At 26.2% G+C, this 24,355-nt stretch overlaps 5 protein-coding genes across 7 annotated transcripts in view; 3 read left to right on the top strand and 2 right to left on the bottom strand.

Moving 5' to 3' along the window:
* Positions 1-77: 77 nt before the first annotated feature.
* On the bottom strand, positions 78-3,910 carry LOC122498727 (elongin-C). The gene is made up of 4 exons (XM_043606605.1): positions 3,754-3,910; positions 3,147-3,208; positions 2,236-2,426; positions 78-918 (listed from the first exon to the last, which is right to left on the bottom strand). The coding sequence occupies exons 2-4, from the start codon at positions 3,177-3,179 to the stop codon at positions 777-779; spliced, it is 366 nt and encodes a 121-aa protein (XP_043462540.1). The 5' UTR covers positions 3,180-3,208; positions 3,754-3,910; the 3' UTR covers positions 78-776.
* Positions 3,911-4,417: 507 nt separating this feature from the next.
* LOC122498724 (endoplasmic reticulum lectin 1) lies at positions 4,418-8,605 on the top strand. 2 transcript variants are annotated; one of them, XM_043606600.1, is made up of 7 exons: positions 4,419-4,728; positions 4,823-4,993; positions 5,338-5,862; positions 6,238-6,294; positions 7,305-7,466; positions 8,005-8,244; positions 8,328-8,605. In XM_043606600.1, the coding sequence occupies exons 1-7, from the start codon at positions 4,582-4,584 to the stop codon at positions 8,577-8,579; spliced, it is 1,554 nt and encodes a 517-aa protein (XP_043462535.1). In that variant the 5' UTR covers positions 4,419-4,581; the 3' UTR covers positions 8,580-8,605. The 2 variants fall into 2 exon arrangements, with proteins under 2 accessions (XP_043462537.1, XP_043462535.1); XM_043606602.1 differs by lacking the exon at positions 6,238-6,294 and having other exon boundaries at positions 4,418-4,728.
* Positions 8,606-8,681: 76 nt separating this feature from the next.
* On the bottom strand, positions 8,682-10,014 carry LOC122498725 (mitochondrial import receptor subunit TOM40 homolog 2-like). The gene is made up of 2 exons (XM_043606603.1): positions 9,723-10,014; positions 8,682-9,607 (listed from the first exon to the last, which is right to left on the bottom strand). The coding sequence occupies exons 1-2, from the start codon at positions 9,843-9,845 to the stop codon at positions 8,777-8,779; spliced, it is 954 nt and encodes a 317-aa protein (XP_043462538.1). The 5' UTR covers positions 9,846-10,014; the 3' UTR covers positions 8,682-8,776.
* A 1,479-nt stretch (positions 10,015-11,493) lies between these two features.
* Positions 11,494-13,250, top strand: LOC122498723 (40S ribosomal protein S15). The gene is made up of 3 exons (XM_043606599.1): positions 11,494-11,620; positions 12,520-12,605; positions 12,855-13,250. The coding sequence occupies exons 1-3, from the start codon at positions 11,612-11,614 to the stop codon at positions 13,201-13,203; spliced, it is 444 nt and encodes a 147-aa protein (XP_043462534.1). The 5' UTR covers positions 11,494-11,611; the 3' UTR covers positions 13,204-13,250.
* An 894-nt stretch (positions 13,251-14,144) lies between these two features.
* Positions 14,145-24,355, top strand: part of LOC122498745 (E3 ubiquitin-protein ligase Ubr3) — a 39,399-nt gene continuing 29,188 nt past the window's right edge. For both annotated transcript variants that reach the window (XM_043606634.1, XM_043606633.1), the window contains exons 1-9: positions 14,145-14,966; positions 17,781-17,994; positions 18,410-18,538; positions 19,647-19,912; positions 20,303-20,547; positions 21,305-21,422; positions 21,594-21,773; positions 22,031-22,257; positions 23,766-23,921. In XM_043606634.1, the coding sequence (XP_043462569.1) occupies positions 14,726-14,966; positions 17,781-17,994; positions 18,410-18,538; positions 19,647-19,912; positions 20,303-20,547; positions 21,305-21,422; positions 21,594-21,773; positions 22,031-22,257; positions 23,766-23,921 (1,776 nt within the window). In that variant the 5' untranslated portion in view covers positions 14,145-14,725. The remainder of the gene's footprint in view (positions 14,967-17,780; positions 17,995-18,409; positions 18,539-19,646; positions 19,913-20,302; positions 20,548-21,304; positions 21,423-21,593; positions 21,774-22,030; positions 22,258-23,765; positions 23,922-24,355) is intronic.

Raw genomic sequence — 24,355 nt, 5'->3', positions numbered from 1 at the left:
TTTAGCTTCTTGATAAATAGAGTCTGTAGAGACAAAAATTCTTTTTTTTTATCAAACAAAAAAATTGAGAGGGAACGTTTTTCATGTTACCTATACTTTTATTTTCAAGCTAATAATATACATTTTATAAATATCAGACAAAAAAATGAATTTTACAATATTAAATTTTATTCCCTGTCGATCAACATATTAATGTACATTGTACATTGGAATAATTTTCTACCTTGAATTTCCAAAGAGGAGAAAAACAACATTCTTTCGTAAAATTTCAAACTTTTACAGAAATTAAATTCCCAAAAATCCATAAATTATTTTCATCCCCCCAAAAAAGTGATAAAATTACAACAGAAAATTGTTGAAAAACTTTCAAAATTAAATGTAAAATGACATCATAGTATTTATCGTATTTATGCAAAATAAACTTGGGAAATGTTTCTTCTCGAGAAAAAAAATTCATTGCATTATAATTAGACTATTATTACTTCTGAATTGAAGCTGTGTTTCGCACAATATCGAATTGAAATTTTATTCGATTTAGGCGTGCTGGCAAGGCAGATGGTAGTGAAAATTATTTTTTCTTTCTTTCTTTTGTTACTAATTTGTTTTGCATTTCACAAAAAAGTCATTTTAAAAAAAAGCCAAGCCAACATTTGTCCTGAGATTGTGGATTTTTAACGGCACATTATTAACAACCGATATTATTTTTTCGGTGCTTGTGTGCTTTCTCGTTAATTCGTAGATTTCTTTTTTTTAATTTTATTTTGAGATCTTTTTGTTTAGCAATCCAAGAAATTTCCAGCCATCAGTAATTCGAGCGCTATTTCGGGAGCGATTGGAAATTCAGGAATTTCCGTGCTACTGTTCGTGTAACGCACTTTATAGGTGAAGTACATGCAAACTTTTTGCAGTACATGGGAACTGCAAAATTAATTTTTATTAATTCATTTCCCCCGGTAATAACTATCATGTTATTTCATGTTTTTTGTATGAATTTTGTTTATATGATTTCTATCTTTTATAATGAATTTAATAATAAAAGGAAATTTTCTAGTTTAGCTAAAAATAACATTTTCCTTAAGGCGGTGTCAAAGTCGATGCGATTTTCCCATTGAAGCTCAATGCAAAAATCCAATCCACTTTGACATCGCCTTAAATAAAAATTTGGCTCATTTTAAAATTCGATAAAGTTAAAAAAACAAAATAATTTTTTTCATTAATTAATCAACTAAATACAGAGTTGCCACAGGTTAGGGAAATCATGGAATTTTATTGAAAGTACTGGTAAAAAATAAACTTTTATAGAATTCATAACAAGTTTTTTTTTTGAAAATTTAAATTTTTAATGAATTTAATTAGCAATTTTGAAAAACTTATTTTTTCGAAAAATTTAAATTCAAATTCTTTTGGAAGTAATTCAATTTTTAAATATATTTAATTATTAAAACGAATTGACTTAATGAATAATTTTACTTAAAAATTTGAAAAATAATTTAATTTTACTAGAGTTGAGATTACAATTTTCTTAAATAATTGAATTTTTAAAGGTTTCAATTTGACATTTTAGAAAAATTCAATTTTGAATGAATTTAATTGAAAAATTTTTGTTAAATTTATCTTTTTGAAAAAATTAAATTTGAATTCTTTTGAAATTAGTTGAAGTTCAGTAAAAAAAATTCGAGAAAATAATTGAATTTTGAACAAGTTAAAAAAAATAATAGAAATCGTTAGAAATAATTGATTTTCAAAAGATTTCAAATTAAAATATTTGAAAATCTGAATTTTTAATACTATAATTAACAATTCTGTCAAACTAATTTTTTTGAAAAATTTTAATTCAAATTTCTTTGAAATTATTTCAAGTTTTTATTGTCTAATAAATATTCAATTGAAGAATTTACGAATAATCGAAACTTCGAAAAAATTGAATACTGATTAAATTTTTATTTAAAAAAGAAGTTATTGATTGTTTTCGATTAATTTTACAATTAAAGAAATTGGCAAATAAATGTATTAGAACTTTTTTTTTCACTATCGAATAATTTTTAGAATGAAGCTGAATATTTTTTAAAATTTTGTTAATTTCAAAATTCTGTCTGGAAATCAGGGAAAATTCAGGGAAGGACAAAATTAAATTTTTTGTTGCAACCCCTGCAAGAAATTGTGAATACTATTTTTTATATGAAAGAAAATTTATAAATATTTAAAAAAATGAAAATAAAATAAAAGTATACGTACGGAATTTCTCTAAAATTGACTTCGTTCGCTTCATTCTCGGCAAATTGTCCAGGACCACTTAACATGGCCTTAATCGTGCCGCTTGTTAAAGCGTGTTCCCTCTTGACGATAAATTCGTGACCATCGCTGCTTACAAGTTTCACGTACATTGCGTCTGGACCTTCACAACCGCCATAAACTGGACCCGATTCCTGTGAATTTATTTTTCATTAGTTCTTTTCGTCTTAAATATTTTTTCTTTTTAATATTTTACTTAATTTCATGAATTAGATCGAAAAACCATTTAACCAACAAAAGATATAAAAATAAAACAAAAGCTTGCATAAAGAAATTCGAAAGAAATTCACTCGACTATATTTGCAAAATTAAATCCAAATTTACAAATTCTCTAATTTTACAATTAGATAAATTTAAAAGTGAAAAAAAATTATACTATTTTTTAAATTTATTTCCCTTATGTGTATCTTATGCGGAAATTTTTTCTTCGCTTGTTTTCAAAAATAAACAATTTGAATTTGAAAATTAAATTCTTCGCTAATATTTTTTTTAATTATATGAATTTAGCCGAATACTGTGTGTCTGATTTGAAGAATATTTTTCTATGAAATTAAAACTTCATCATTTGATTGGCAAAACAATAGGTACCACATGCAGGTCACTAGATGAAGTGCTCCCTTCTTCTTCGCCTTTACCTTCGTTTTCTTCATCGAAATCTGAATGCTTGGTTTTTTTGACAAAAGATCCTTTCTATTAATTTGTTTTAATTGAAATTATTTAATCTTTTCTCTTTTTTAACTATGAAATTCTAATTTATTGTCGAACTGAAAAAAAGTCTCAAACCGTCTTTTTTGCCCAGAAAAAAATGTATCATGCAAAAGTGCTTACGTGCAGAATTTTTAATTTTTATTTACCTTTTCTGCTTGCATGTTCACGTCAGAAGACATATTTTTGTTTTTTTTTAAATTCAGTTGTCCTGGAAGAAAAAATATTCAGTTCGTGATACTTTTTTTAATTACAAATTATGTCAATCTTCATTTTCTCAGATGAAAAAATGTTTTCAGTAGTAAACAAAATTTAAAATTCATTTACTTAAAGGTTTTTGTTTTTTAATACCCTTTTTGCACTTAAAAAAAATTAAGAGAATTTTATTTTCAAGAAACAATTACATATTTATCAGTGGATTTTGAAATATTATTATTACTCATCAATTTTGAATGAAACATTTGAGGTTATGTTACACCGATGCTTACAATCAATTTTATTGGGAAAAATAAAAAAATACGGTATAGTTGTTTAGAAAAAAAAGAAAAATGTTACATTTTGTACCAGAATGTAAAGAGCACCACAATAAAAACGTTTAAAAGTAATTAATTTCAAATCAATATATATATATATATATATATATATATATATATATACATATATGTTCAATCAGAATTATTTTTCATAACAAAAAATTGTCAAATTTTTTTGTTGAAATTAAATATCTGTTTTTAAGATTAATGATATTTCACGTACCTTAATGTAATGCAGTGAACGATAAGTAATTGTTATTTATTTTGATTGGAAAAGTTTTATATATATTTTGCAAAATAACTATTATTTACTCGTGTACAATTGTCAATCACTGCAGTGTCTAAAAAATTTATTGGTGTGAATCGTGTGAATTGTGGCACGAATCAGAGATGCCACTGTGAACTGCTGTGAACATTGCTGAATATAACTGCGCTTGCGTTCCCGGGGTATTTAAAGTGCAAAAAAGTAATTTAGATTACATTAATTAAAAATTAACCGTATATAAAATATTTTCATAGAGTTATTAATTAATTCGATAACAATAAAATAGGTGAAATATTTTAGTTTTGTGCGTTTTGTGTACAGACGTATTTCTACGTTGCAATAGTTTTGTCCAGTGCTGCCACTATCCTATTGGCTGCACTGGACAAAAATATCATTTTGAAATAGGAGGAAATTTTTAAATTATATATTTAATGACAGATTGATTAATTGCATTAAATTTTTAATAACTGTAAACAGTGTAAATAAAGAAGTAAATAATACTAATAGGAAATTAGTTTCGAATATATTTTTCAATGTTTTCAATAGTTTTCACTGTCATTTTAATTTTGTAGTGAACTGAAAAATTTCTTGAAACATAACCTTAAAAACTAAATTTTTCGTGTTGGGGGTGTTGGGCCATTCAAAAATAGTTACGTGGATCGTCTGCTGTTGAGGAACAAAAACATTGGTTGCAATTTATTTTCTTATTATATATTGTCGTCACAAAATACACATCATCAGTATCAAATTTAAAGACAAGTAATATGTGAAGTAATAATTACAACAATGCGGGGGTTCAAAGGGACATTATATAGTGAAGTTTTAGTATTATTTGTTAATTTATACATAGTTTATTGTCACGATTTGAAAGCTTTCGATGACACGGTGCTTTTTAAAATAAACTGGCCGGGCAAAAGTAGTGCAGAATTATTGGTACGTCTCTATTTTCTATTTGGCAGAATTTTTTTTTTTTGTTTTTGTCAAATACAAAAGTCTATTTTTATGAATTGTGGATAAATATTTTCAGGAACCTGAAAATGTGGAACCTTATTTTATCACCACAGCTAACAATGAGAAATATCAGTGTTTTATTCCCGACACGAATAAACAGGAGAGTGATCAGGGAGAAACGTACACGGGACCAAATCCGATTGAAATCCTGACTCCACTTTTTAATCAGAAAAGCTGCTCGTATCGTGTTCGTATAATTTCTTACTATTATTATTATATTTATTGTAATATTTATCGTTAATTGCAATTTTAACAGCGCAATTTTAAAACTTTTAACGCAATTCTTTGAAAGAATTCAACTATCTTAATAAATATTAAAATTATTTCCAGAAATTCAATTATTTTCAAAAAATTAAAAAAAAATTCTCGCAACATTTCAATTATCTTTATAAATTGTAAAATTCTTCACCGAGATTCAATTATATTCAGGATTAATTGTTGTACTATGTACAAGAATTGATTTTATTTTACCCTGACTTAATTAATTAATTAACTGTTGTAATATTTATTATATTATCTAATTTTTTGCAGTTAGAGTCGTACTGGACCTATGAATTATGTCACGGACGACATGTACGACAATATCACGAGGAGCGTGAAGGAAAAAAGGTGAATCTCCAAGAATTCAGTTTAGGAACATTTGATAAGACACAAAAAATAAAAATGTCCAGTGATTATGATGAATTGGCGAAAAATCCAAATCGCAAGACACACATTCCAATGAAGAAGGTCGACGGTATTAATATGCCGTACGTGGAAATTGATATGAGCGATGGGACAATGTGCGATTTAAATAATAAGCCAAGATCAACGAAAGTTCTCTACGTTTGCTATCAACATGGAAAGCACGAGATTTTTTCACTCAAAGAAATTTCCAGTTGTGAATACGAGGCTGTTGTATTGTCGCCACTTCTCTGCAGTCATCCCGATTATAAGCCACAAAACACCGGTGAAAATGACATTAACTGTCGTCCCGTTGATGACGCTCCCAAAAGGCCTAAATCACTCTCGCAACTCGACGCCGAGAGTCTTAAATTGAGACATCAGAAAATTCCGGTAAATTCATTTTATGTTTCATCTATTTATTTCTTTTATTTATTTTATTTTATTTGTTTTATTTATTTAGAGTAGAATGCAAGTTCTATGACATTCTATTTTTGAAAATTACTCTGTTTACGATTAACAATTTAATTTTTTGTATATTTCTAATTTTATCGCTTGAAAATTAAAATTGTCTTAATTGTTAGTATTTAGAAACAAATTGCCTGAATTTTTAGTTGCTTTTTGAAAAATAATAAGCTTTTTTTGTAAATAAAATGTAATTTTTAGAAAAGTATTCTACTAAAAATGTCGAGAAGTGATAGACGGTATGTTAAGAAAGAAACAAAAAACAGAATTAAATAAATGTTGTAATTATTATTTCTTATGCAGGATGATGATAAGAAGCAGAAAGTCTATGCGATATTCCATGTAGATAAGGAAGGACAGGTCAGAATTATTTTCCTTTTTAGGGGAACGGACTTTTCTCTCAAACAAAAAACTATATTAATCACAGGAATTTATCTTTTCACATTCACTCTGTCCTTTCATCATTAATACATTTCTTTCTATATATACAGAGTTAAATAATTACAATTTAAAAATTGCTTTACTGTTTCCAGGCCTCGGTAATTATGACTTTTTCGACTATTTTCCAATAATAGTAAATAATAATAAATTTTCTATTGTGAAAAATAACTACAGACAAATCTTTCAAAAATTATTTTTTAATCATTTTTCTAATTAAATTTTCCAAGTATGCAATAATAAAGAGATTTGGTATAATTGAAATTTTGTAAAATTTAATTGAAAATAATTGATTTTTTTCCAGTATTATTATTAGAACTTTTGAAAATCAACTTTTAAAGAAATTTAATTGCAAATTTTGTGAAAATAATTGAATTCGCAAAAAAATTTTATGAAAAATGGTCAATTCTTAGTTTTTATCATAATTTTTTTAAATTTACTTATCTACGAACAAAGTAAATTACATTTTTGCCTGTGTTTAAACAAAATATTTTCATTTTAAATTCAAATTGAAATTAAATTCAAATTGAAACTAAATTAAATTAAATTCGAAATTATGTTAACTCTGTGTGTAAAAATATTGTTTCATCCATAAATCAAAAGGTATTCTCAACGACAAAAAAAAACCATTTTCCATAACATTCTGATCTTTCATTTCTTGGGTTTTGAGGTTGTTGGCTCTCTCTAAGCACAAAAAATATTTTTCTACTTCCTCTCATTTTGTAACTAACCAATTATAATGCTTTTGTTGTATGAAAGCTTTTACATTAACAAAAAAAAAAAGAACTTCTGTCGGAAACATCTAAGGTTGATGATTTTTTGTAACTATGTGTCTTGATTTACATTTTGGGAAAAATTCAATATTGTATATTGAATGTAATACAAATTTTTTTAGTACAATTTGAGTTTAAAATTGGAAAATTTTTTTTCAGGATGGAGAAACACGTGTGCGAGTTGAAATACGTCCAATGGATATTCTTGACAAACATTACAATATTGATGAGACGGTGAATAATTTAGTGGATCAGGAATTGAATTTAGCGAAGGACAATCCTGTTCAAAACTTTTTGAGTGGGAAAAATTGCCTAAATGGAGTAAGTTTAGAGAAGAATTCAGGTGAACTTAAAACTAAATCGAAAGAAATTTGGGGTTTAACTTAAATTTAATAATTTCATTTTTTAAAAATGATTTTTAACCTAACGAATAATTTTAAAAGATTTACATGGTTATAAACAATTTAGAAAAAATATTTTAGTTTTGAGATTACCATTAATATTTTTACTTTTAAATATAAATAGTAAACAATATTTTTATATACTATATTTTTCACACTACAATAAAAATCGAAATAAGTTGCATTTTATACTAAAAATGTGATATTTTGTTGCAATATTTGGAGGAAAAGTCTAAAGAGTCCCAATGTTTGAAAATAAGTCGAAAACAATCGCATTTTTTGGAAATAGTCGGAAAAAATTAAAAAACTTTTGCAAAAAGTCGAAAACAGTCGCATTTTTTAAAAATAGTCGAAAAAAGGCGAGAAAGAAAAAATCCGAGGCCTGGAAATTAGTTAATTTTTTGAATTATTAGAAATAAAAATTAATTAAACACTTTTTTGTTCTTTTTCATCAAAAGGGAAATGGATGGTGGAAATACGAATTCTGTTATGGCCGGTCAGTTATGCAATATCATTTGGAAAGAGATGGAACGAAGACAACTGTCGATTTGGGGAAATTTGACAAAGAAAAGCATTTAAAATGGATCGAGGCTCATCCTCACAAGAAGCCGAAACTTCTCGCTCAAGGAAAACAATTGTCACATTTTTACAGCGATGGAAGTATTTGCGATAAAACCGGAAAACTTCGACAAACCGAGGTACAAAAAATTCTCTTTTATAATTTAAATACTTTCTCATTTTTAATAATTCTTTTCATTGAATCTTCTTTTTCTCATTGCAGGTAAAATTGAAATGCGTGACAAATCCCCTCGGCAGTCAATCGAGTGTTTCACTATTTCTTCTCGAGCCAAAAACATGTGAATATATTTTAGGCGTTGAATCGCCGCTGATTTGCAATATTCTTCAATACGCGGACAATGAAACGGGTTTAATTAGTGAAAATGCCTTTCAAACATTAGAAAGTAAAAAGACAAACTCTGACGAGAAGGAAGAAATTTTGAAGAGATTACAAAATCGCGAAGATGAATTATAAAAAAAAATACAAACTTCTTATAATCACATTTTTTTAAAAGAAGTAGTTATTTCAATTAAAGGAAAATAAAGTCTGAAATGTCATTTTATAAAAAAGACGAAGTAAAAAACTGTATACAGAATGTTATTGGACTCTTGAAATTCAATATTTCTCGAGTTTGAACAGATTATTTTTTTCTTGGGTAATTTACTTGTTTGCTAGCCAATGTTGAGTCCGAAGCCAACGCGAAATTGTTCTTTTCTATGATTGTACAATGCACTTAAAATTAGGGACGAATTGACCGAGGGCGAGAGTCTCTTTTCAAAAACACCAGCGACTGTTAATTCGGAATTAAATAAACCACGAAACGTCATGTCCAGTTGTGGTAAATCCATTTGGTAGACAATTGCAGATTCAGTTTCGGCTGTTCGAAAATTTGATTCAAATTCAAGGCCCAATTGTAATTGAGGACTCGCTTTCACGTGATAGGATAAATGAATGCCAGCCTTGCTGAGTGTTGTGGATAGAGTTTTTTTCCCCGTACTATAACGACAGGCGAGTGAAACAATTGATTGTTGAAAGCCAGGAGTTTTTGTACCTCGTCGACATGCCAGTTCGGCGCCAAGTGTCATTCTCGGTGTGAGTGCCTGGAGGTAATGTAAAACGAAAGTTCCGTTTTGCTTGAGAAAATCCAAATCGGCGAATGTTAATGATGCGGTTAAATCGTTTGAACGAAATTCGAGGGTTGAACTTAATGCCTTGTATTCTTTACTCTCGATTTGTGCGCCTAATTTAAATCGCCATTGGCAAGTTAATGAGTGCATAAAAGTGGCGGTCATGTTTCCATTAGGCATTATTTCACCACGTAGCACTGGATATTTTTCCAAAAGGCCAACACGCTTTGGTCCCGTGTAATTCGCACCGAATCTGTAACCCGACGGTGTCATTGAACTGAATATCAACGAGTGAATCACATTAAAATGCTGACTCAACTGCCTTTTTAGTGTCAATTTCGCACCTTCGAAATTACAGGGATAAAGATCCTTTACCTAAGGAATTCAATTTTTAATAATAAATACAACAAATTAAATTCCAATAATAAATACAATAAATTAAATTTCAATAATTTTGAATTTGAATTATAAACTAAAAATTAATTCTAACCTTTTTATGAATTTCTTCAAAACAACCCGGATTTCCCGGTTCTTTTCGCTGTGACTGCGTCATGGATATTGTATAAGGAATATAATTAAATTCTTTCGAATTATCAGTATTTGAATACTGCATTATTATTAATTATTAATTATTAATTTAAAAAAATATATAAAACTTGCGATAGGAATTTTCGGAATTTTCCAATACGGTTTCTAACCTTTCCATCAACTTTCTTTGTATTCATAATTTCTCGTATTTTTCATCAAACTGCAATTTTTGAAGGGAAAGAAAATAAATGTTGATAAAAACTTTTACTTCTTGAATATTAAATTTCCTTTTTGTTTTTGCACATTAATTATTAATTATTGTATATTAAAGTGTCAAAAAAATGTTTCTATTGTTTCTCGCGAAGTCAGTCAAAAATGAAGAAAAAAACTAAATTTATAAATACATGAACAAAAATAGCAAGTTTTGAAAAATTGAATTTTAAAAGAGTTGCGTTTGAAATTTTCATAAATAGATGATTTTAAAAACACTAAAAAATGGATTTTTGAGAAATTATAAATGATTACAGAAATTCAATTATGTTCAAAAATTTAATAAAATTGTCGTCAAAATTTCAATTATCTTTATAAATAAGAAAATTATTTTCAAAAAATTTTCCTCAATTCAATGATATTCAATATATACTATTTTAAAAATATTCTTCAAAAGAATTCAATTATTTACAAAAACTGTTTTAGAAATAATTGAATTTTGAAAAAGTTTCAAATTTAAATCTTTGAAAATCTGAATTTTTCATATTTTTAACAAACAGTTCTGTAGAATTAATTTTTCTGGGAAAAGTCAGGGAAAAAGAAAATTAAATTTTTGTGGCATTATTATAAGTATAGTTGAAAGTAAAAAATAAGGGCATACTACGTCTGCAGTGCCAATATTTGGAAGCGACAATTACCTCGTTTGACCTATTCGATTACCCCCCAATTTTGGAAATCGCGGTTTGCGAGGAGCAAAGTGAGGACTCTACCGTGCGGGCGTACAGGGGCCGCCGGGTGTATTTTGAGATAAAATACACCACACGGTTTGCACGCGCATCGGGAGTCAAACACAAGCTACATTAAGCGACAACGTGACAACACCCACTGAGCAGATCTGCCACATCTCTAACATCTAGCGATCAATGTTCAGCTGTGCCATCACTAGCACACACTTCCGAGAGTCAATGCAATTTGTTTCCTTATATACTAAAACTCAATCGTTTATCACCACTTTCGAGAACGCTTCTCTTTTCAAGCAACAAAGCAAATTATTTACAAGTTTTTGTGTAAACTGAAACTACTCCCATTAATTGACCCCCATTCTTCCTTTTTTCTTTATAAGCCATTTTTCCGAAAATCCAATCTTGCTTAAACAATTACAAGATTTTAAAAATACAATAAACTAGAGGAACACAATGATCGTTCGCCATCTTGCACTTGTCAAGGGAATTAAAATTTGAATTTTCCATCGACGGTTTCTATTGGTCATTGTGGACAAATCTCAAAAATGTCGCGAAACGGGTATAATTTTGAATATTACTTGAAAAGTATTGATTTGCAATTTTTGTTTAATATTATTATTAAGATTTTATTAATAAGTGAAATTAAATTTTTAAGAATAATTTTTAATTTGTAAAATAGATTTAAATTTTAAATTAAAAATTCTTAGTTCTTCTAAATGCTCACCAGTTGTCGCTTTGAAAAACTTCAGATCCAATCACAGTGCGGCTATAGGGGAAAGACAACCATTGATTGGCTGCTTTATTCTCCAGGTAAATTATATAATCATGATCGTAAAGTTCCTCGTATTCTTGATTGTATATTCATAGGTTTTGCAAGTCTTTCACTTCCCTTATCAAAATGGCTGAGGTATGTAAAATAAATTTACTTTAAAAATCTACTAATATTCATGTCATCACTCTATTTGGATATTTTTTAAACGTTCCACAAAAACTATGATAATGTTAATTAAACTCTAAAATGTAAATGTCAGCTGAAAATTTTATAAATACACAGTAATAGTGCACTAAATAACATGCTGAATTTCTCGTTGTTTTTGTCTATGTATGCTTTACACATTTTGCTGGAAAAGTAGTAGAGAAATTGTAGTAAACTGAATGTAAAATGTAGATGTAAATTTGTAATAAGTGTACAATGTTTATATGTTTTGAGTAAATAATTCCTTTTTCATTAGAAGCTTTCAATGTCGATTGTAATTTTACATGGTTTACATTTTGCTTCTGTCACTGGTATTATAATAAATTTATATTTTCACAACATGGGAAAATGTATATTATATCAGTAAAATATAATTGTACATAAATGTGACGAATCAAATAAAATAAAGTTCGTAAGTGGACCTGTCACTTTCCACAGTTTACTCTTTATATATATACACTTTACGAAAATTTTATTTTGTTTATAGTTTTATTTTTAATTAGATTTTACACTGATAAGTAGAATAAAATAATTTCCATAGTATATTTCAAAATAAAATCCTGTTTTTTACGTTTTAAAACTTGAACATTCAAATGAATTAGATGAACGAATTTTTTCTTTCCTTTGAATTTTGGTACAAAATATTGATTAACACATTAACACTTGAATTATTTACTTAAATATAAAAATTAATTTTTTACTTAACTCATTAAAATGTACAATATTAGAAAATATCAAGGAGGAAAAAATGTTCGTTCTATTGAACGTTAAAAACTTTAGGAACATTTTTTTTCAGTGAAGGAATTAATTTTTAATTTTCATGTTTGCAGGTAGATGAAACTCTCAAGAAGAAGAGAACTTTCAGGAAGTTCACATATCGTGGAGTTGATTTAGATCAACTCCTTGATATGCCAAAGTAAGTTTTGATAATTAAATAATACGTTTTATTAATAGTAATAATACTAACTGAAAGAAAATTGTGTATTTTTTATCATAAAAATACAGAATGATTGTTGAGAAAATGATTTTTTATTTTGTATTCGGAAAACATAACCTAAAAAATAAAAAGAAACTACACTAAAAGTAAAGGCAATAAAAAAATATTGAAATAAATAGAAATTAGATTTAAATTTTCGAAATGAAATTAATGAAAATTTTCTTTCAGTGAGCAATTAATGGAATTGATGAATTCTCGAGCTCGCAGGCGTTTGTCCCGTGGTTTGAAACGTAAACCAATGGCACTGCTCAAGAGATTGAGAAAGGCAAAAAAGGAAGCTCCACCAAATGAAAAGCCTGAAATTGTTAAAACACATTTAAGAAATATGCTCATCCTTCCAGAGATGGTTGGCTCCATTGTTGGAGTTTATAACGGAAAAACCTTCAATCAGGTTGAAATTAAGCCAGAAATGATTGGACACTACCTCGGCGAATTTTCAGTGACATACAAACCTGTTAAACACGGTAGGCCAGGTATTGGTGCTACCCACTCTTCACGTTTTATCCCTTTGAAATAATTTTTTATTATTATTATGAATTAATAAAAAAAGAGGGAAAATTACAATTTTTTTCTTTTCTATTTCACCCTTCACCCTAAGTTAAAATATTTCTTAATTTTCTTATGAGATTCTTGTCTATTTATAACAAAGATTTTCTATAATTACAATAACAAAAAATATAAATCAAAAATTGCAACAACATTTTAAAAATTATAGGAAATAATTTTTAATAACAATTGAAGTTCAATTTTTTATTATAAATTTGTAACACGCAAAAAATTTGAGGTTATGTTTACAATTTTCGTACAGTAAAAATGGTAAAAATACAGAAAAAGAAACAATTATTAAACTTCATTATTCTTGTTGATCCAAAATATCCCATAGAATCTGATTTCAAACTTACATAATATAATTAAAAAGAAATTTAATCAAGAACTTTTTCTTGTGAGCGCGAGCGTCACATTTTTTGGACAATTTCTATTTTAATAAACGTGTATAATATTTAAAATTTACTTTAAGAAGCAAAAAAAGTGTTTTAAAAATTTTTTAGTTTTTACTTTCAAATTATTCTTCTTTTTGAAAAGCGATTCTATTTTTTATTTAATTTTGAAAAATTTGGCACTTTTGAATTGCACCAATAGAAAAGAGGCAATTAATTTCCTGAAATATCATTGGTCGGTAAGTGACAAAAACAATTTTAATTGACATTTCTTTCCTTGAGATGAAATCATTTAGGTATCAAAAGAGTAATTAAAACTACAGAAAAGTATATGTCAATATTTTTTATTTATAAACTCTTTTGTAATTTTCTCGAGTCTGTATATTTATTTATAATTTATAAAAAAATAAAACGAAAGAAAAATGATTTAGTTCATTTAGTTTGAGGTTAGTAACTCGTGATGTGGCAACACTGCGGCAACGTCATTGTGTGCGTATGTTTTTCACCAGTAGAAATGCATAGTTTTCAAAGTGTTTGCAGTGAATAGTGCGTGAGTGTGTGTGTGTGTGTGCTTACAGTACTACTTTGCTTCCATCAATTTTTCAATCATCAAGTATTTTGACAATTATTCATTCGTGTGTCGTGCGCGTAAATTTTACTCGAAATCAAGTGTGGTGTTTCCCAGCCTTTAAAAAAACATTGAACTGATCGATAATTTTCAAAAGTCATGTGGCTTTATATGAAATCAAGGAGTGCTTTGACGGGAGATTTTCACTGACATGAAGGTTGTGAAGAATCCACTGGTCTACGGGCCACTTTTACTTGGCAGATTATCTAAAGGCACTTTCATCAAAAAATATCGAAAGTGCAGAAATGGTTGTAAATTGAAAGTTCGTTTTAATCGTGAAATTAAATAATAAGAAGACAATATATAAAGTTTTGTGAAGAAGAAAAAATCTAATGCCTGAGCATTTTTGCTTCAAAAGGCATCAACCTTCAACTTGTGTCACTTGTGTGTATAATATATAGTGTGGAAAATTTTTTTTTTAAATTCTTGTGTCTAGTTTTTTAATATTGAAAAGATCGTTTTTTTTATTAACAATGGCTTCGACATCGAGTCCATCGGTTCAAGTATTAATGAATAAAGGAAAACGTGGGGCTGCTGCCTACATCCATGCAGAATGTAGCAACCGGGCTATGGGATCCGGCTGCCCACGTCATCTCAATGAACTCCTGGATATTTTACTGAATCCTAGTAAAGCTATCGATGACTGGGAAACCATCGACTGGTGCAAGTGGTTAATGGCCGGGGGCCGAACACCAGATGAATTTGTTAACACAGGTATTTATATGTATATATATATATATATATATCTATATATAATCTACACGTATATATATATATATATATATATATATATATATATACGTGTAGATTATATATAGATATAAAATAATCCTCATATTTACGCATTTGCACGTGCATTTTCACTTCTTGGCTTCAATTGACTTTTAGTGTTTTGTATTTGAGGACAATGTCAAGTTCGCTTGAGAAATGTTTTTTATAGAATCGCTCTCTACCAAGGTAGGAGTCTTATTTGGTCAGCGAATGTTGATCCATAGAAGGACACGCTTCGAAGACTTTTAATCATTTCTGTTTATTTGGTTGATGAATAAAAATTTTTTCTTACTCGTTCTCTCTCAAAAATTCTCTCAAATTGAAATGAGAAAAGTAAAAAAAAAAAAAAAAATTAACATCTATCTTAAGAGATGAGATGCTTTTTAACATATATATAAATTTTAAAGCAGTGAATTTTGAATTGTTTTGTTGTCACTTGTAGACGTCAAAATTGTTATGTGAAAAGGTTATTGACCAAATAATTTTAAAATCAGTTAATATAGATGCGTCTTTAAAACCTGAAAGGTAGAAGCGATCAACGTTAAATTTTTTTCTTCTTTTTTTTCTTTTGGCGAAAAGTCAAAATAGTTTTTTTAGTGTCACTGGTGTCAGTATATTTAAAGGGGCAATGAAATAAACTTTCTCTTATTGCTTTTTTTGTAATTTAATGTTTTACTTTGTCAATAAAAGGTTACTGTAATTTTTCTTTTTTTTTATTTTCTATTAATTATTTATTTATTGTATTACAAAGTTAATTTCCTGAAAGAAGATTTTTCTATTTTATTCATTTATTTTATTTCATTAAAAAGTTAATTTCTGAAAAGAAGAATTTTCTATGTTATTTCATTAAAAAGTTAATTTCTAAAAAGAAATTAAAATTCTTCTACATATCAAAAAAATAAAGAATAAACTGTTATAATTTATCTCTCATCATATTATGTATATGATAGAAAAAGTTAATCATTTTGATATTTGAAGGTTATTGACCGGATGTAAGTTTCTTGAAAGGAAAAGGTTATTGACTGAATGACAAAAAAAACAGAAACAATTTTATCAAAAAATTTTGTTATTTCTTTAATAAATAGGAGATAAATAATATAATTTTTAATAAATACATAACTTTATTGTCTATAAAAAAATATTGTTTCTTTTTTAATTTATAATTAAAAAATGATAATTTTGAATGTAGGTAGATTTTCATATTTTTGAATTTTTTATCTATAAATAATTTCCAATAGGTATTGCGATTTTTACTTTCAAAATTTTAAAAACAGAAATTGAATATAATTTGTTTAAATTTAATTTTTCTAATTAAAAAATGAAAATAATTTTGAAAAAAGCAATTTTGAAAGTAGATTTTCATATTTTTTAATTTTTTATCTGTAATAATTTCCAATACTACGATTTTTACATTACAATTTGAATCTAATTTGTTTAAATTTAATTTTTATAATTAAAAAATGAAAATAATTAATAAAGCAATGTAGATTTTCATATTTTGGAATTTTTTATCTATAATAATTCCCAATACTGCAACTTTCACATTAAAAATTTAATTAAAAATTAAACAAACAAATTGATTCTAATTTGTTTAAATTTAATTTTTATAATTAAAAAATGAAAATAATTTTGAAAAAAGCAATTTTGAACGTATATTTTCAGGGTGGCCACATGTCAGTAAAGTCTGGGAAATGTCAGGGAAAAAATATTTTATCAGTAAAGTCGGGGAAATGTCAGGAAAAAAAATTTTTTGTCAGTAAAGTCAGGGAAATGTCAGGAAAAATTTTTTTGTCAGGGCAATCAAAGAAATTAAGACGGTCATGCAATACATTTTTTGCTGTAAACAAAAAAATTTTTGTCAGGGAAATTCGTTTTTATGTCAGTAAAATGTCAGAGAAATTGATAAAGTCAATCTTGCGGCCACCCTGATTTTCATATTTTGGAATTTTTTATCTATTTAATAATTTCCAATACTGCGATTTTTACATTAAAAATTAAAGAAACAGAAATTGATTCTAATTTGTTTAAATTTAATTTAATTTGAAAATACATATTTTGCCAAATAATCATGAGTTTAATGAGTATGTATGAAAATAAAAAAACCGTAAATTTTGAAAAAAAGTTAATAAATTCAGCTGAGAAAAAAATAATTTGTGAATGTAATCTTAATATTTATCTGTAAGTCAAATAAGCTGATATTTATTTATTTAGATTATTTTATTTATTTAGATTTTTTATTTCGCGCAGTAAATAAATTCCTTAGTTGGTTTGTCAAGAGAATTCTTATCAGAAGCCAAGAAAAGAATGCGGGACAAGTCACGAACGAGGTGAAATAAAAAAATCGTCATTTAAAAATAAATTTGTTTTAATGAATTTATTGTTTATGACAGAATGTTCTTTTTTTAAATAAATTAGTCACAAAACGTCTCTTGTTAAAAAAGGGGAAAAAAACAAAATGCGTCAAGAAAATATTTATCTATTAATTTTTTTTTTTTTGACAAATAATAATTCTTATTTTATTCTATTTCTTTGGCCAAAAACAAAATTAATAAATATTTTCTATCCTTGCGAAAATAGAAAAAAAATACTTTTTTCTAAATATTTCTAAATTTTCACTTTTTTTGAAAAAATACCAAAAGTAGAAAATAATAAATAGCAAAAAAGAAAATTATAAAATAACACTTTTTCAGTAACAAAACAAAATTATGTATTTTGATAGATTTTCTAATAATTTTCTTTGCATTTTTTCAATTTCAGTGAGAATTTACGACAATGCGACTAATTGTGGATTAGTTTGGACGCCGAATTTTGTTGCCTATCGATGTCGAACGTGTGGAATTTCCCCGTGCATGTCACTGTGCAAGGAATGCTTCAAAAAAGGAAATCATACTCAACACGATTTCAATATGTTTATAAGTCAAGCTGGAGGTGCTTGCGACTGTGGAGACACGTCTGTTATGAAGGAAGCTGGGTAAGATGCAAATTGGTTGTATTTTTTGTTCTCGTCTTTTACTTCAAGAAGTAAAACAATTTATTTCAATTTTCAGTACCGATAACAAATTTATTTTAATTTCCAGTACTGATAACAAATTTATTTCAATTTCCAGTACTGACAAAAAATTTATTTGAATTTTCAGTTGATAAAAATTTCACTATTTCGAATTTCAGGTTGATAAAATATTCTCTATTGACTGAATTTCAATGAAAAAGAAACGTTTTTGGGAATTTTTTTGTTATTTGTTTATTTCGATGAAAAAGAAACGATTTTGCGAATCGTTATTTGTTTATTGCGATAAAAAAGAAACGATTTTGTAAATTAATATTATTTGTTTATTTCGACGAAAAAGAAACGATTTTGTAAATTAATTGCTATTTATTTATTGCAGATTTTGTGACAAACATGGACCAAAAGCAGCGGCCAACAAAACAGTCGCACCTTCGGAATTGATGTGCGTGGCTGAAGCAATGATGCCAAGAATTATCCTCCGACTAATTCAACATCTTCGAGAAAATTGGTAATTAACATTCCTGATTTTACCGAAAAGAAAATAAAAAAGAAATTTTGAATTTTAGTTCAGTTTTCAATTACTTTAAAATTAAATTACAGTAAAGTTGATAATTTCTATGTTTCTAAAGTTTTTAACGTTCAAATGAACGCAAAATTTTTCCCTTTCGATATTTTTCAATATTACTATATTGTAATGAAAAATAAAAGATAAATTTAACAGACATTAAAAAGATAATTAATATTTTAATTTGTAAATTAATATTTTCTACCAAAATTCAAATTTCAAAAAAAGTAACAACAAAATTCGTTCAAAGGATTCTACTATTTATAAAAATAATTGAAATCTTTCGAAGAATTTATTAAAATTTTAAGAAATAATTAAATTTTTATGAAGAATTTTATAGAAATATTTGAAAATAATGAAATTTTTTCGAGAAATTCAATTAAAGTTGTTTCGAAAATAATTGAATTTCTTTAAAGAATTTTATTATTTTTTGAAAATAATTGAATTCTTTCAATTTTTTTTGACGAATATATTTAAAAATTACATTGAAAGTAGGTAATTTAATTTTTATATAGAATTTTTCAAAAATATTTTGAGAATAATTGGATTATTTTTAGAGAATTTTAAATTCTTGTTGAAATTGAATTGTATGGAAATTTTTGAAAATAATTAAATTCTTTCGTGTAATTTTATTTAGATTTGATTAAAAATTATTTAATTCCTGCAAAGAATTTCAGTATTTATAAAAATAGTTGAATTCATCCGAGGAATTCAATTAAAATTGTTTTGAAAATAATTGAATTCCTGCAAAGGATTTTACTATTTATAAAAATAATTGAATTCTTGCGAAGAATTTTACTATTTATAAAAATAATTGGATTTTTTCAAAGGATTTAATAAAATTTTAGAAAAAAATTGAATTTTTTCGAAATGTGTTGGAAAATTGAATTCTTCCGAGGAATTCAATTAAAATTGTTTTGAAAATAATTGAATTTTTGTAAAGATTTTACTATTTAAAAAAAATAATTGAATAATGTAAATAAATGGAAATTGGTCAGAAATTTAAACATTCGCTAGTTTTTAATTTTTATTGTTTTGTTTTTGTTTATAGCAAAGTTGGAGTAGCCGATTATCGGGTCGCTATTCAAGGTGCAGATGCTTATTTATCGATGCTATTAGATTTTAATAATATGGGTGCAGTAATGCGACATGTAATGACCGCAGCACTCACGAATCCTCAAAAATATCGTTGCTTTATGGATCCTTCAATTTTCACTGGGAAATCAGATTACGATAACTACTGTCAGGACAGTAATAAAATTTATCAAGACGCTATTAAATCGCTACCAAATCCCGAACCACCAGATGAATATAAAGGTAAATTATATTCTAAAACTTAACTCTCAATATAATTTATAAAAAAAAAATCATCGCTGAATTTCCATAGAATCAAAATTATTAATCGGTCAAAAAATAATTAGACTCAAGTCCACAACGTTTCTAAAAACAAAAAGGAAAAAATTGGACGGTTTTTTAAATCTTGATTCTAAATCACTTTTTTTTAAACAATTTTCCTCTTAAGTAACAATTTCCGAGAAGTTAACGCTCGTGAGAATTAGAGATTAACTTGAAAAAAAATTCTTTTTTGATGTTTCGTTTTTAAAAACGTTGCGGACTTGAACTTGTTGAATAAATAAATAAATGAAATAAAGAAACTTATAAAAAAAAAGTTTATTTTGTGAAGTTAATAGAGAATTTTCTTTTCAGAATGTGCCTCTTTGAGAGAGCATTTGGAACACAATACATTTTTAGAGGAACTCGTTTTTTGGACGGTCGCTTATGAATTTCCTCAAAAACTTGTTTGCTTTTTATTGAATATGCTGCCGGATCCCGATTACAAGGAGGACTTAACTAGAGCTTTTGTACTTCACTACAGTAGAATATCAATGATGCTGGAACGATCGACAGATCCTGAAACTTTAAGTAATCGAGTCGTTCACGTCAGTGTACAGGTAAATCATTTTCTTTTTTACTTCGAATTTAAAAAAAGCAATTTGAAGATTTTAAATCAAATTGAAATTTAAATTATTATTTTTTCCCTAAAGTTTACTAATGTCAGGAATCACCCATTTGATCCATTTTGATAATTTATTACCTTTCTTCCCTTTTTTTCGTGATACGATTAATTTTCATTTAGTTGAATTTACAAAAAAACGAATTCAATTCAAAATTTCAATTTTATTCAAATCTTGAAGTGATTTTACAATTAATCCTACTCTCTAAAGAATTAGTAAAAATGTTTACTAATTTGAATTAGTGATTGACTTTTTGCTTTTTAATTAGTAAAATTCAATTTAATTCTCTTTTCTTTAAATTGTGATTTTTTGCTTTTAAATTAGGAAAATTTACTAACAAATTAGTAGAAATTAATATTTATTAGTAAAACTATTTACTATTTACTAATTCAAAAGTAAAAGTCAGTCACAAATTCAAATTAGTAAACATTTTTACTAATTAAAATTTAGAATAATAAGTAATTCTTAATTTATGTTTAATATAAATTTTGAATTAATTAGAAATTTTTAATTCTATGCAAATTAAAATTAATTACTTCGCACGTTAATTTTTGTTTTTTTTATTTATCAACTTTTTTCGAAAAATAATTCACCTTTTCACATTTATTCGTTAAAATAGACAAAACCTGGTGAATTATTTTCACTATTGTAAATTCCTGTAATAGGATTATTAATTACTTTATAAAAATTGCAGTTATTCAGCAATGAGGGCTTGGCTCTTCGAATGGTTGATCAGTTGAAATTACTTCACGTTATGGTTATTAGTTTAAAGTACATGATGGGAAAAATAATTATTCAAAATACACTGCACGGTGAGTTTTTTTTAATTAAAAAAAATATATGTATTTTGAATACATTCTTTTATAAAATTTTATTTATTAACTTTTATTTTCTATTTAAATATTTTGAAAAATGTTTATTTAATAATACTTATTGTAAATACATTTTTTTCATACTAATTACGAGAATTTCAATTTTTTCAGATCCAGATAAAAATTTCCACTATGTCGTTGATTGTGGTCGTCAAGTGATGAAGGAACATTGTTATTGGCCTCTCGTGTCGGATTTAAATAATGTACTCTCACATAAACCTGTCGCTTACAGATTCATGACGGACGATACTCTTTTAGAAATGTGGTTCGATTTTCTCTCCATGTTTCAGGGTATGAAAACAATTTCATTTTTTACTGAAATTAATTTCAATTATTTTTATTTATTTATTTTGTTTTATTATTTTATCTAACTCTTCAAGTTCATTTTTTTATTGAAATATTCTCAATTTCACTTCATATTATTAGTATTATTTTTATGGTTATTTGTTTGTAATTTAATTATTTTCTAAATCAAGTAGGTAAATTTTGATTAATTTATATTTTTCGTTATAAAAAAAGAAATTAATTTTGTTTTCCTTTTTTGCAAGGTATGAATGTGAATCAACGAGAATTGGGACAGCATGTGGAGTTCGAGCCTAATACTTATTATGCGGCATTCAGCGCTGAATTAGAGGCGAGTGCTTATCCAATGTGGGCTTTGGTGTCTCATTTACAAGGGCCTGAAAGTGTTGTTCTCAGTCGACGGATTCTTACATTTTGTCTCTGTGCACTGCAAGACTGGTTGGATGCTATTAATTACACCGACACAAATGTGGTACGTGTGTTTCTTTATTTTATTTTTCATATATTTTTCTTATATCTAAACTAAAGAATATAGTTTCAAACAGTTGGATAAAAGTTTAATTCCTGTTATCACGATACTATTTTCTAAAATTTGAACTGAATTTTTTTCAATTCAATTCCTGGCAGAACTCAACTACTGCGCAAATTGAATTATTTAAGTAGAATAAAAATTATAATAATATTATAATTAATCATTTTTAACAGAGAAAAATAAAATGCACTTTTAAATATAAAAATTTATTTCAATGAAATTTGACGAAATTTCCAATTGTTTCAATTATTGAAACTTATTTTCGGGATTTCAACTATCTTCAAAAAAAAGTTAAGTTACAATTTTTTAGAAACCAAATCATTTCAGATTTTCCAAATTAAATTTTCAAATTTCAATAATTTTTATAAAATAAATATTTAAATACACTGGAAGCCCGATCAGTGGCTTATGAAGAATAATCAGTACCTAATTAATAATTTTTTTTAAAAATTTAATTGAAAGTTTTGAAAATAATCGAAATTTATAAAGAATTTTATCAAAACGTTTGAGAATATTTGAATATTATTTTATTATATTTTATTTATTTTTTATTTTGATTTAAAAAATTTATTTATAAAATTTAATTATATTAAAATTCATTAAAATAATTTAATTCCTGCGAAGAACTTGATTAATTATGGAAATAATTCAATTGTCATAAATTATTATTAAAATTTTTCAAAGTAATTAGACTTGTGCAAAGAATTTGAATAAAATTCTTAAAAATAATTAAATTTCTGGGAAAAATTTTATAAATTAGGAAAATAATTGAATTTTTTACGAGGAATTTAATTAAAATTATATTGAAAATATTTCAATTATCATAAAGAATTTGATTAAATTTTTTTTAAAATAATTGGATTTTTGCGAGGCATTTTATCAAATTTTTATAAATAATTGAATTGTATTGAGAAATTTTTTTTGAAAACAATTGAATTATATAAGAATTTATTAAAGGACGACGCACCAAAAGTACATAAATTGGTTCCCGGTCAAATTTGTTAATATTTATTGGTTATAATTGTTCCAAATTACTTTAACTCAAACATAAATCCAAAATCCAAAACATAAATTTGACCGGGAACCAAATTATGTACTTTTTGTGCGGGGTCCTTTAAAAAATAATTGAATTCTTTTGCAAAATTTAATTAAAATTGTTTTAAAAATAATAATTGAATTTCGGCTAAGAATATTATTATTTATAAAAATAATTGAATTCTTCCAAAGATAGTTATTATTTATGAGAATAATTGAATTCTTGCGAAAAATTTTATTAACATTTTTAAAAATAATAAACAATAATTATTAATTATTATTTACTTGATAAGTGGATTTTTAAAATTTTTAATATGAAATTATTCAAAAATTTATATTTTATTTGATTTGATAGCATAAAATTTTGTAAATTTCAAAATAATAATAAATATTTTCGTTGTGATATTTTTTAGAGCGATAGACTGCAGGTCTCGTTTCATCTGCCTCTTCACAGATATTTTGCAGTATTCATGTGCCGTGCCGCCAAACAACAGGGAGTCACACTTCATGAATTATTGCCGTCAACTGAAATGCTGCACCTTCTCATGATGCATCCATTACGTGTCCAAGTAAGTGAAACTTTGAAAACAAATTTCTTTAATACAATTTTTACTTGGGTATTTCCTCATTTAGCAGAATTTCTACAAAAATTTTATTCCGTTGAAAAGGAAATTTACGTTAAGATTGAAAAAAATCAGTCGGTAAAATTAAAGAAAATCAAAACTGTCCAAATTCTAATTCTTTCGAGTTTCGGATAATTGGATATAATAATTCGGTCGCACATGAATTTCACAATTTTTCATTTTGATTTTTATGGAAAAATTTTTATTGAATCAAAGATTAAGGAAAGAATAAGAAAAAAAATTCCAAATATTAATATTAACATTGAAACTTAGAGAGGAATTAAGAATTTAAGAAAGAATTTTAAAAATTTCTCTTTTTCTTTTTGGAAAATAATGCAATGACTCAATGTTTACATGGTTTTTAATATTAAAGGAAACAT

The sequence above is a fragment of the Leptopilina heterotoma genome, unplaced genomic scaffold (assembly GCF_015476425.1).
Source record: "Leptopilina heterotoma isolate Lh14 unplaced genomic scaffold, ASM1547642v1 Lhet_158, whole genome shotgun sequence".
In the NCBI taxonomy this organism is placed as follows: Eukaryota; Metazoa; Arthropoda; class Insecta; order Hymenoptera; family Figitidae; genus Leptopilina; species Leptopilina heterotoma.
Note: the sequence above shows the minus strand (reverse complement) of the source record. Positions and strands in the feature narration are given on the sequence as shown.